This window comes from Leptodactylus fuscus, chromosome 9, assembly GCF_031893055.1.
Source record: "Leptodactylus fuscus isolate aLepFus1 chromosome 9, aLepFus1.hap2, whole genome shotgun sequence".
In the NCBI taxonomy this organism is placed as follows: domain Eukaryota; kingdom Metazoa; phylum Chordata; class Amphibia; order Anura; family Leptodactylidae; genus Leptodactylus; species Leptodactylus fuscus.
The window spans coordinates 35562981-35576834 of record NC_134273.1 but is presented as its reverse complement, the minus strand read 5'-3'; the positions used below and the strand labels follow the sequence as shown (position 1 = coordinate 35576834).

The following is a 13854-nucleotide window of genomic DNA, read 5'->3' as shown; positions in this document are numbered from 1 at the left end:
CAAGTATATACTTGTTTTAAGATATTACCCTTGTAATATAGCCTGTAGATATACGCTGTGTCTATAGGTCATGTTCATCCATATGGTTCCATTTACCCAATGGATTGCCCCTTTGGTCTTCATCAAGTTAATATAAATGGTATACCTTTTTTTACTGTATGTTATTTTTGTATAGATGTATGTATATATCATTACAGTCAATGGACAACATATGCCACTGTGTGCTTATACAGTTGCATACACTGGGGATATATGGTGTATACCTCTGACAGAAGACTCAAGTGCAATGTGTACGGAGCCTAAAATTTTTAGAAATGTGTGCAGTATTACTTATATTACTTTGACATTTTATAATGTGTTCCAATACATGAAAATATATTGACAGTGAGTGTGAGGATAGTCACCTTATGAGGATAGTCACCTTTCATTATCCCATGCCTTCTCATAAATGCTGTTGTCATCCCACAAAATGGCTGCCGTCATGTATATGGATATATCTTACAAATAAGCAACATGAGAAATTTTCTGCAATGGTTTATATTTCTTGTTTTTTCCCTCAGACACAATAAAATTGGAGCCTCCATCTCCACCTTACTATTCAGACAAGTCACAGTCATTTAACAAATGTCAGGACGAGGCCTCCAACTCCTTTATTGCCATAGAATGTCGCGTGTGTGGTGACAAAGCTTCAGGATTCCACTATGGGGTCCATGCATGTGAAGGCTGTAAGGTAACATATGTGGGGTTCTTCTGAGAATATTGTATGGCTATATTAGAATATGTTCACATCTGTTCAGGAGATTCTGTCAGAAATCACAAACGAAAAAGTCCTGCATAGAGCACCTTTAGGGCGCGTGCACACGATGTAACGCGGCATTGATTCTGACACGTAAACTCGTGTCAGAATCAGCGCTTCAAAGCAGAATCCCATTGAGTTCAATGGGTTCCGTCTTATGCGCACTACACATTGAAATCAATGGGAGGCTTTTTAACCCATTGATTTCAATGTGTTACGCGCGTTAAACAGTACCCATTGAAGTCAATGGAAATCTGTTTTGAAGCGCTGATTCTGACACGAGTTTACGTGTCAGAATCAACGCCGCGTTACATCATATTCAGGGGCCCGAAGTTTGACAAAATGACGGATGCTGTACATTGTATTAAATGGGTTCATCTGAATCCATTTGTGTTTGGAGAAGTGAACACAGTCTTAGGCTAATTCCCAATGTTGTGGAAAAGCAGCTTTTTGTTACAGATATTGCTGTATTTTTTGAGGCAAAGCCAAGAGTGGATTGAGCAGAAGGGAGACGTATAAGGCTGAGGCCCCACATTGTTGCTTTTTTTGTTGCAGATTTTGTTGTGGTTTTTTTGAGCCAAAGCCAAAAATGGCTACAAAAGGAATGGAAAATATAAAGGGAGTTCGTATTCTTGTCCCTTCTGCTCAATCCATTCCTGGCTTTGGCTCAAAAAAACGCAACAAAAAAAGCTGCGTTTCCGCAACGTGAAGCCTTAGCCTAAATGTTCTCTTTGTATTGCTTTTGTAGCCACTCCTGGCTTTGGCTCAAAAGACTGCTGCAGGATAAGGCCACACGTAGCGTCCTGCAGCAAAAAAAGGCTTGCGGGAAAATCCACAGTAGCAATGCATCACGGTTTTTCCCACAGCACTTTTGACAGAAAGTCTGCAGAGGTTTCCTCTACTGACTTTCTGCTTCAATTATATCTCTCGGGAAACTGCCAGCATTTCCATAGGTATAAGTGACATGCTGCAATTTCTAAAAGAGTCAATCCTCATTCACACATCAGTGTTTTCCATCCAGCTCTGTCCATGTTCTTCACGGACACCACATATGTATTCAGCCACTGTTCTGCAGGAGAAAAACATACATGTCGTACTTTTGTCCATTTTTTTTTAAAACGCACATGATGATAAACATGACAAAATAAATGGACAAAAAAACAAACAGACTTTGTCCCTAACCATTTTTCATGGGGGAAAAATGGATAAGGATGTGAATAAGGCCTTATACGTGAAAAAGTATGCTTCTAAACATGGAAACTTCAAAGATATTTTACCTGAGGGGAAGTTGCAATGAAATAGTGAAGCGTTACGTTACTGGGGTTCTTTAATGTTGACATGTGGTCACTTATTAATCTTCTGTAGCGTATTATTCAGCATTTTATTACTACAGTCCCTAATTTCATCTTCTTCCAATAACAAAGCTAAAACTTGTGTGGTCCCAGCTCCATGACCTCCTGTAATTCACTTAGTTTTCAGCTGTAAACAGTTGGAAAATTAGACACAGCTCTGCTACAATAGACTAATATTAGCTGTAGGCAATAAGGAACACGTAAAATACAGTGTAAATGAATTGTATCTGTGCCGTAAATAAGAAACACACATTAGCTACAACAAACTATACAAATAACTATAAAAATAACCAGAGTACAAGTTTGTGAATAGGTCTGTTTAACAATGTTTAGCAATGATATAAGCCTCATCAGTTATCCATGGGACAACAGAAAAAGTTGTTTTCTTAATTTTAGTTTTTATTTAAACATATTATTATTAAAAGAAATAATATTCTGACCACAGGAATTTCTAGCCATCAAACAACACTTTGGGTTCAGTAGCAGCTGAAAGCTACAGAATTCTACACCAGTAAAAACTTAGAATTTGTTTCATTTTGGCTTCGGGTGGCTCAAGTCCAAGATTAGTTTTGTGACAAACAAGTTTGGTATGAACCACACCTTAATTTGGCTTAAAACATAGTGTAGAACACTGTCAGGGCTCCTAGGAACCTATCTATAAAACATAGTGTAGAACACTGTCAGGGCTCCTAGGAACCTATCTATAAAATATAGTGAAGAACACTGTCAGGGTTCCTAGGAACCTATCTATAAAACATAATGTAGAACACTGTACAGGGCTGCTAGGAACCTATCTATAAAACATAGTGTATAACACTGTCAGGGCTGCTAGGAACCTATCTATAAAACATAGTGTATAACACTGTCAGAGCTCCTGGGAACCTATCTATAAAACATAGTGAAGAACACTGTCAGGGCTCCTAGGAACCTATCTATAAAACATAGCGTATAACACTGTCAGGGCTCCTAGGAACCTATCTATCTATCTATCTATCTATCCCTTTTCTAGCTCTCTAAGGCAAACACAGCTGAAGTTATGTGAAAGTGAAAAGTAACATTATCATACTATAGGGTGTCTTAAGAACTAAGAGCATAATGGGTGGAGGTCCAGGGAAGGTGTAAAAAAAAAAAAGGTGAAAACTGGGAAACGGGATTAAGGGTGAGTTCACACTACGTAAATGGCAGCTTATTCTGAACGTAAAACACGTTCGGAATAAGCGGTGTATAAAGCAGTTCCATTCATTTCTATGGGAGCTGGCATAGGAGCGCTCCCCATAGAGATGAATGGGCTGCTTTTTTCACTACGAGCAGTCCCATTGAAGTGAATGGGAAGGGCCGGCGTGTACGGTAAGCTCTGCTCATGCCGAGCCGTACACGCGGGCACTTCCCATTCACTTCAAAGGGACTGCTCGTAGTGAAAAAAGCAGCCCATTCATTTCTATGGGGAGCGCTCGTATGCCAGCTCCCATAGAAATGAATGGAACTGCTTTATACACCGCTTATTCTGAATGTGTTTTACGTTCAGAATAAGCTGCCGTTTACGTAGTGTGAACTCACCCTAAAAAGCACAAATCTGATGTGCTTTATATCTGATTATCATATGTCAGGGAGACATGATAGAATTTGAACTGAAATAAGAACCCAACCTCTAATCTTGTCTCTCAGGGATTCTTCAGAAGAACAATAAGATTGAAGTTAATATATGAACGATGTGAGTTGAACTGTCGTATACACAAAAAAAGCCGAAACAAATGTCAGTACTGCCGGTTCCAGAAGTGCCTGTCAGTAGGGATGTCTCATAATGGTAAGTTTATTACTCTGCTTTTTTTTTTTACTTTGCTTTCACTCTTCTGGGATCCATACCCATCATGAGAACAGGGATCACAGGACCCCTATATTCTAACATAAGGCCGCCAATGGTAAGAGAAACCTGAGAGTCCGTATGATGATACAAAAACATCTGAGCAATTGCTTAGTTGGCTCTCTCTGTCTTCTCCACCCTCAAACTGCTGTCTACCTTTTATTGCAAAATGCTATTAGTGCCATCTCATACCCACCATAGGTGGTGCTCACAGAGGTCAATGAATGCACATTTTTTAGAAATTGTTTTGACAGTAGGGCAATATCAGTGAAGGAGTTTCGAACAGATGCCCTGGGAGGATTAGGCTGCGTTCGCATCAATATTTTTTAGTCCGTTCTTCCCTTCCTACATAGGAACTACCTGTTTTATGACAGGCGCCAAGGAATCCTGAGGAAGCCTATTGACTATCGCTATTTTTGTCACTATGCCAATTAGCCCTTTGGCACAACAAGGGCAGCGGCATTGCTCCAAAGACGCAAGCGGCAACGTCCTCGATAGAAAGACAGATTTATGTGTAGCATCTATATATACTATGCCAGCTCGCACAAATTTTGGTTTTCACTGACTGAAATACTCTTACATAATTTTCCCTCAAGTATTTACCTTGAACTTTTGCGTTTGCGTCCTTGGGAATTTCCTCTCTTGTTGGTTTAGCTATTTCTAAAGGGACCGGTTTCTCCTCATGCGCAAAGAACGTGATCAGAACTGCATGCGTCCGTGACAAGGCGTAAAAAACAAGGCCATTATGAGAAAGCCCCATACCAGAATGGCCTGCTTAAAGGAGGAGTCTGGCAGGAATTACCTCATTCCTTCATCTCATCCCATCTCTGTGACAAGAAGGAGAACCGGCTGGGCTGGTTGAGTGGACAATGATTTTAAAGCACCATTTGAGAAGTAATGCAAACATGTCGCAGGTTCTACAAGCTCTGAGGATGTCAATACGTCCCCTCGGGCCTGCAGACAGCTGCTGGACTAAACGGAGAAAATTCTTAATATCATGAGAAATGTGAGGGCTATTTCAGGGGACACAGGACAGGACTTGCATTTTTTTATTTTTTTATAGTCTGCTACAATTACATTAGGCCTCTGTGACTAAAACTGAAAGATAGGCCTCGTTGCCCATAGCGACCAATCAGAGTTAAGCTTTTATTTCTAAAACATCAATGAATAAATAAAAGCTGCGCAGTGATTGGCTGATATGATAGCAAGGCCATTTTTTAGTTTAGGGTATGTTTACACAGTACTGACTGCAGTGCATTTTCCTCACTGGTTAGCCTACATTTTGCCAGATGTGGTACAAATTTTGTGGTTCTTTTCTGTGGCCTGGTCACATATTGGTAAAAAAAATACAGATGTGTGTATGGGTCCATAGAAACGTATGAGTCTGTACCTTTATCCGCAATTACGGATAAAAACTACGGTCATGTACATGAGGCCTTAGTTTTTGATTTCTACCCTGGATTTACGGTATACTACTACTTTTTAGGTGTGAAATAACAGCAAGAAAGGTCGAGACATATTTCAGATCAGATTGGGAACAGAGAGAAAAAGAGAACTGAAGTTTTTTTCTCTGCTGATTCCAATCCAGAAATGCATCAGAATCAGCATGGAAACATAGCTGTGTGAACACATCCATAACACAGCTTTGATAAGTGCTTAAACAGAACGCCATTGACATGTCAGTCTAAGGGTTCGTTCCCACGATGTAACGCTGCGCTCATCCTGACATGTATACACGTGTCAGAGTCAGCACTTCAAAACAGAATTCCATTGACTTCAATGGGTTCCATCTTATGCGCGTAACACATTGTAATCAATGGGAGGCTTTTTAACTCATTAATTTCAATGTGTTACGCGCGTTACACAGAGTTTTTTGGCGAGGATTTTGGCGCGTAATCTGTGTCAGACTCCACGTGGAAAAAACGCCTCCCCATAGAGTTCTATGGGTTCCGCTAGCTTCCTTCAGGCGGATTCTACCTGCGGAAAATCCACTTGGAACTGGCAAAAACTGCTAGCGGTTTTTTCAAGGTCTATACACTGTGTTTGAAGAAAAAAACATTTCCTAATTCCTAAAGTTTTTTTTTTCCTCACCAAAATCCTCGCAAAAAAACACTGTGTGAATTGACCCTCATATGTCATGCTGAAGATTTCCAGAGAAAAAAATTTTCAGATACTTTTTTGTAATGAAGCATCCATTTTGTCTAAGAGAATGATAGGAATGTCAAGTCAAAGACTTCCAGCAATGTCGTCTTCTGACTGACTGTCCTTCAATATGTAGCAGATTTACTCTAATATTCAGGAGCCCTGTAGATATCCATGCACATACGATGTAATGCTTATCAGAGAAGTCGTGAAAATAATTTATAATATTATATAAATGAGACTCATCTAAGGAATATTTATGTAAAAAAAAATCATAAAAATAGACACAAGTGTGAACATGGCGTTATGCGCATGTGGTTGGCTTTAGAAACCTTAGTCTCCTTTTTTTTTTGCATTTCATTTTTTTTCGGCGGGAAAATTCTTTTCACTGCGAAAATCTTTGAAGTCAGGAGATAAATGACAGGACATTCTGCTGAGGGTAACCCATTGTGCTCCTGTAATAGAAAACCAATGACTCGTAGGTCAGTTTATATGTAGTTGTTTGGATAGAAAACGTTCGTTCACACTTAGTAAATACTATGATGGTAACCTCTAGAATAGATAGGCGGGCCTTGTGTAAATTCTGGAGTAAAATAACCCACCTTCTATTCTTCATGTTCATAACTCAACTGTTATACTATGGGACTGCATTACTAGGATTGTATTGTAATGCTATTCTCAGAATCACTTCCTTAACATGTGTTGGTCTGGGGGGTCTAGGGCCCATCTGTAAAATTAATTCTGGGGACCCAGTATATAGCTGCATGCAAATATTACCTGATCCTCATTTGCTAAGACCTAAAATGTGCCAACATATATTTATTTTTTAGTTTTTGTGGGCTGCCTAGTCCTCACCTCTATGTCCTAGAGCCCTGTCCGTAGCTTGCAGCTCACCTTGTTCTAGGACCCTGTTAGATTATTGGTGATTGGGGGCCCTGCATTGTGATTGGGGAACATGGGCCCCAGGAAGGAAAGATAGCAGTTGGCCTTACTCTGTACCTAGATATTATCTCAGCCGCCCAATGTGTCTACAATATATAGAAATAAACTGGGTAGTATATTATATATAGTATACTGACACATATCCTGGTTGTGATGCGTAAGTTGAGTATCTATATAAAGTACAATGAGTGTACTGTGCCATTCTAGGGTGAGTTGGGGGCCCACCTAACCCAGGAACCTACCTGTGAGCTAGTCTGAGTCTGCAAGCAAGACTAAGGGGGTCTTGAAATCCCATTCATTAAGCATCATTAAAAGACAGGACCTGTCCATGGTAGCCCATACTATTTAGTAAACTATTTTGTGGGACTGCTGCTTTTAACCCCTGACTTATAGGAAGGTGGTTGCTGTCAGCTGTGTTGAGCTGTATATATTGTGTGCGTATATAAATATGCATATGTGCTTGTATTTATGTGTGTGTATGATTTTGTGTGTATCTATGTAATATATATTTTTTATTTGTTTGTATGTATGTATAGTGTATATGCAGTGATACACTATAGAGCAACTATTACACATCAGCTCTCCGTTCTGACACACAGGTGCAGTCCTGAGAGAGGCGTCACTCTCTTAAAAGCCCATGTATCCTAATTAGGTATCCATACAGAGGTTATTAGGAGACAATCCCTTTTTAGAATAATATTACAATAATATATAAAATTAAATGTGTCACCACTATTAAAAAAAATACTATATTATATACTATATAAAAATACTATAGTGTGCAATTTTCACTCTTTACACTAAGCCTAATAATAGAATGACACTTGTCAATTCTGTAGCGGTTTCCTTTGCTTGCTTTACAGACAATAAAAAATGGATAATGATCAAAGATAACACCTCTATCGTTAACACCACTGACCCATCATTGCATCCACTACTGACAATAGCTAGTCTAGAAAACTCACCGGTAGACCTCAATGAGTTGGCTTCAGACTATTGCTGCCTATGGCCATGACTGTGCTGTAAAGCATATCACTGAATGCTGTTAACAGGCTCAGGAAAGATGGCCGCCCGCTATAGTTTACTGTATGTATGTATACATATATATATATATATATATATATATATATATATATATACATATATATATGTATAATTTTTTTTATTTGGTGTTAATAAATAAATGAAACAATTGTAATACATCCTTGTAAGTCATCGTACTGCTGGAGTATTCCACCCTTGCCACAGGTCACATTTTATGTAAGCCAATGAGGAAATGCTGATTGAGATATTTCTCTAGCAAACACAGTAGGTGTGGATCTTGATAAATCATTTTTTAGTTATTAATATTTTATATTTGCTTTTCGTATGATTTTAGATCTGGTGAAATCGCCATGTACTTAATCAGTGTGACCAGTCCCAAAGGAACGTGCTGATAAATGAGGCTGTAATTCAGTGTTAATCGGTTTGTTCACCATTCATTCCACATTAGCATCATGCTAGGAATACAAATAGCCTACGATTAAATATACGGGTTACATCGTCCTTTGTACCCGCAAAAATTCCAGTAGATTTCATTCCAAGATTAATGATATGGGTGCAGTGACGTATTTTATTATACGCAGGAATACAAATACTGAAACTAACACTGTTTTGCACTGACTATTTTGCCTTATAGCAGTGATTTTTTTTGGGGTGCCATTTGTGATTTTCTAGGTTTTTTCTGGAAATGATAATTCTAACGATAGTTCCTCCTTGTACAGGAAAAGGTGCTATAAGCAAGCGGTGATCTACTTGTTATACCATTGATCAGTGGTGACCGTGACTGCACATGTAATAGGACTCTGGGGCCGGGGGCCCTGCATGGCGTTAACTGTTGCGGTTTTGGAAATCACAGCATGTGAATTATACCTATGGAAACGCTGGCAGTTTCCCTATAGGTATAACTGAAGCAGAAAGGCCATATAGAAAACCTCTTTGAACTTTTCTTTGAAGCGCTTTTTTTGCGTCAGTCCGCTACGTGGGGCCTTAGTCTAAGATCCAACTTGGTTGTGTGCATTTGATGTGGGGCCAAGTTTGCAGTCAGCATGTAGTCAGATGATATCTTAGTGTCATCCGAGTGTATTCTGTGATGTACTTACCTCTATGGGGACTGCTCTATTTTCGTGAGCTCCCTCAGAGGAGCATCGGATGGTACACTCAGACGTGTGCATACATGGAGACTTGGGGTCCATTCACACGGAGGAAAATGGTGAGGAATTTGGTGTGGGATTTCAGTACTGAAAAAAAGCCTCCCATTGAAGTCAATAAGGTTTTTGACATTATTAGAAAAAGATTACTATTTCACCACTAGGGGGAGTCTGATAAATAATTTTCGTCAGATTTAGTTCCCTGTAAACTTTAGTCATGAGTCCAATACCTCTGTAAGAATGTGTCGTGCCATGTGTATAGTCACAGATTTATTAGTGTCTGTCTCACAGAGTGACAGTGGAAGATGACAATGTTATGGCAGTAACCACAGTATGTCAGGTGTTGCAGAATTGGATGGATTATAAAAGCTCTGAATATTATTCATTATTATTAATTGAAATAGGAATAATATTATTTATGTTAACTTTGTCAGCGAACCTAATTTTTTAGTTTTTATTATGTAGTGGATTCTATATTTTATATGTTACCTACTATATATTCACATTTGTGTTTTTTGGTCTCCATAGCCCGCATTACTTTATGTTGGGCTGTGTTTACACAATGCTTTTCTTAATTAAGAACTGCGTACTTTTTCAATTACAGTAACACGTAGCACATTGTACTATGCATTTCTGGTTTTCTGTTAAAGGGATCCTATCATTAAAACTCAATTTTTTCTGCCTATCACGTAGGAATAGCCTTAATAAAGGCTATTCGTCTCCTACCTTTAGATGTCTTCTCTGCCCTGCCGTTCAGTTAAAATTTTCTGGTATGCAAATGAGTTCTCTCGCAGCACTGGGGGCGTCCCCAATGCTGCAAGAGATTTCTCCAGTGCTGCCTCCATCTTCTTCAGGAACGGGTCTTCTAGCATCTTCTTCCAGCGGTGGCTTCAAACTTCTAGGCCAAAGCCAATTGCGTATGCCCGCCAGCCACAAGAAAATGGCCACTTACACAGTATTGTAAGCGGCTACTCTCTTGTGGCCAGCATGCATGCGCAGTCGGCTGTCCGAGGCCTAGAAGTTTGAAGGCACCACCGGAAGAAGACCTGTTCCTGAAGAAGATGGAGGCAGTGATGGAGAGTTCTCTCGCAGCATTGGGGACGCCCCTAGTGCTCTGAGAGAACTCATTTGCATACCGACGAAAATCAGATTATATACCGAATGGCGGCGCAGAGAAGACATCTAAAGGTAGGAGAAGAGTAGTCTTTCTTAAGGCTATTCCTACGTGGTAGGCAGAAAAAATTGAGTCTTAATTAGAGATGAGCGAACAGTGTTCTATCGAACACATGTTCGATCGGATATCAGGGTGTTCGCTATGTTCGAATCGAATCGAACACCGCGTGGTAAAGTGCGCCAAAATTCGATTCCCCTCCCACCTTCCCTGGCGCCTTTTTTGCACCAATAACAGCGCAGGGGAGGTGGGACAGGAACTACGACACCGGGGGCATTGAAAAAAATTGGAAAAAGTCATTGGCTGCCGAAATCAGGTGACCTCCATTTTAGACGAATAGTGGATTTCAAATCCGGGTCATATGAGAATGTGAACTTTGTGACTATGAGACAGGGATAGCTGTACAGGCAGGGATAGCTAGGGATAACCTTTATTTAGGGGGGAATGTTATTAAAAATAACTTTTTGGGGCTCTATCGGGTGTGTAATTGTGATTTTTGTGAGATAAACTTTTTCCCATAGGGATGCATTGGCCAGCGCTGATTGGCCGAATTCCGTACTCTGGCCAATCAGTGCTGGCCAATGCATTCTATTAGCTTGATGAAGCAGAGTGTGCACAAGGGTTCAAGCGCACCCTCGGCTCTGATGTAGCAGAGCCGAGGCTGCACAAGGGTTCAAGCGCACCCTCGGCTCTGATGTAGGAGAGCCGAGGGTGCACTTGAACCCTTGTGCACCCTCAGCTCTGCTACATCAGAGCCGAGGGTGCGCTTGAACCCTTGTGCACACTCTGCTTCATCAAGCTAATAGAATGCATTGGCCAGTGCTGATTGGCCAATGTATTCTATTAGCCTGATGAAGTAGAGCTGAATGTGTGTGCTAAGCACACACATTCAGCTCTACTTCATCGGGCTAATAGAATGCATTGGCCAGCGCTGATTGGCCAGAGTACGGAACTCGACCAATCAGCGCTGGCTCTGCTGGAGGAGGCGGAGTCTAAGATCGCTCCACACCAGTCTCCATTCAGGTCCGACCTTAGACTCCGCCTCCTCCGGCAGAGCCAGCGCTGATTGGCCGAAGGCTGGCCAATGCATTCCTATGCGAATGCAGAGACTTAGCAGTGCTGAGTCAGTTTTGCTCAACTACACATCTGATGCACACTCGGCACTGCTACATCAGATGTAGCAATCTGATGTAGCAGAGCCGAGGGTGCACTAGAACCCCTGTGCAAACTCAGTTCACGCTAATAGAATGCATTGGCCAGCGCTGATTGGCCAATGCATTCTATTAGCCTGATGAAGTAGAGCTGAATGTGTGTGCTAAGCACACTCATTCAGCACTGCTTCATCACGCCAATACAATGCATTAGCCAGTGCTGATTGGCCAGAGTACGGAATTCGGCCAATCAGCGCTGGCCAATGCATTCTATTAGCCCGATGAAGTAGAGCTGAATGTGTGTGCTAAGCACACACATTCAGCACTGCTTCATCACGCCAATACAATGCATTAGCCAGTGCTGATTGGCCAGAGTACGGAATTCGGCCAATCAGCGCTGGCCAATGCATTCTATTAGCCCGATGAAGTAGAGCTGAATGTGTGTGCTAAGCACACACATTCAGCACTGCTTCATCACGCCAATACAATGCATTAGCCAGTGCTGATTGGCCGAATTCCGTACTCTGGCCAATCAGCGCTGGCTCTGCTGGAGGAGGCGGAGTCTAAGGTCGGACCTGAATGGAGACTGGTGTGGAGCGATCTTAGACTCCGCCTCCTCCAGCAGAGCCAGCGCTGATTGGCCGAATTCCGTACTCTGGCCAATCAGCGCTGGCCAATGCATTCTATTAGCCCGATGAAGTAGAGCTGAATGTGTGTGCTAAGCACACACATTCAGCACTGCTTCATCATGCCAATACAATGCATTAGCCAGTGCTGATTGGCCAGAGTACGGAATTCGGCCAATCAGCGCTGGCTCTGCTGGAGGAGGCGGAGTCTAAGGTCGGACCTGAATGGAGACTGGTGTGGAGCGATCTTAGACTCCGCCTCCTCCAGCAGAGCCAGCGCTGATTGGCCGAATTCCGTACTCTGGCCAATCAGCACTGGCTAATGCATTGTATTGGCGTGATGAAGCAGTGCTGAATGTGTGTGCTTAGCACACACATTCAGCTCTACTTCATCGGGCTAATAGAATGCATTGGCCAGCGCTGATTGGCCGAATTCCGTACTCTGGCCAATCAGCACTGGCTAATGCATTGTATTGGCGTGATGAAGCAGTGCTGAATGTGTGTGCTTAGCACACACATTCAGCTCTACTTCATCGGGCTAATAGAATGCATTGGCCAGCGCTGATTGGCCGAATTCCGTACTCTGGCCAATCAGCACTGGCTAATGCATTGTATTGGCGTGATGAAGCAGTGCTGAATGTGTGTGCTTAGCACACACATTCAGCTCTGCTTCATCGGGCTAATAGAATGCATTGGCCAGCGCTGATTGGCCGAATTCCGTACTCTGGCCAATCAGCACTGGCTAATGCATTGTATTGGCGTGATGAAGCAGTGCTGAATGTGTGTGCTTAGCACACACATTCAGCTCTACTTCATCGGGCTAATAGAATGCATTGGCCAGCGCTGATTGGCCAGAGTACGGAATTCGGCCAATCAGCGCTGGCTCTGCTGGAGGAGGCGGAGTCTAAGATCGCTCCACACCAGTCTCCATTCAGGTCCGACCTTAGACTCCGCCTCCTCCAGCAGAGCCAGCGCTGATTGGCCGAATTCCGTACTCTGGCCAATCAGCACTGGCTAATGCATTGTATTGGCGTGATGAAGCAGTGCTGAATGTGTATGCTTAGCACACACATTCAGCTCTACTTCATCGGGCTAATAGAATGCATTGGCCAGCGCTGATTGGCCGAATTCCGTACTCTGGCCAATCAGCACTGGCTAATGCATTGTATTGGCGTGATGAAGCAGTGCTGAATGTGTGTGCTTAGCACACACATTCAGCTCTACTTCATCGGGCTAATAGAATGCATTGGCCAGCGCTGATTGGCCGAATTCCGTACTCTGGCCAATCAGCACTGGCTAATGCATTGTATTGGCGTGATGAAGCAGTGCTGAATGTGTGTGCTTAGCACACACATTCAGCTCTACTTCATCGGGCTAATAGAATGCATTGGCCAGCGCTGATTGGCCGAATTCCGTACTCTGGCCAATCAGCACTGGCTAATGCATTGTATTGGCGTGATGAAGCAGTGCTGAATGTGTGTGCTTAGCACACACATTCAGCTCTACTTCATCGGGCTAATAGAATGCATTGGCCAATCAGCGCTGCCAATGCATTCTATTAGCGTGAACTGAGTTTGCACAGGGGTTCTAGTGCACCCTCGGCTCTGCTACATCAGATTGCTAC

General features: G+C 42.1%; 1 protein-coding gene across 1 annotated transcript in view; it reads left to right on the top strand.

The window, feature by feature from the left end:
* Window positions 1-13854, top strand: part of PPARG (peroxisome proliferator activated receptor gamma) — a 49471-nt gene that overhangs the window by 24595 nt on the left and 11022 nt on the right. The window contains exons 3-4 of the mRNA XM_075286944.1: window positions 561-730; window positions 3814-3952. Coding sequence (XP_075143045.1) covers window positions 561-730; window positions 3814-3952 — 309 coding nt within the window. The remainder of the gene's footprint in view (window positions 1-560; window positions 731-3813; window positions 3953-13854) is intronic.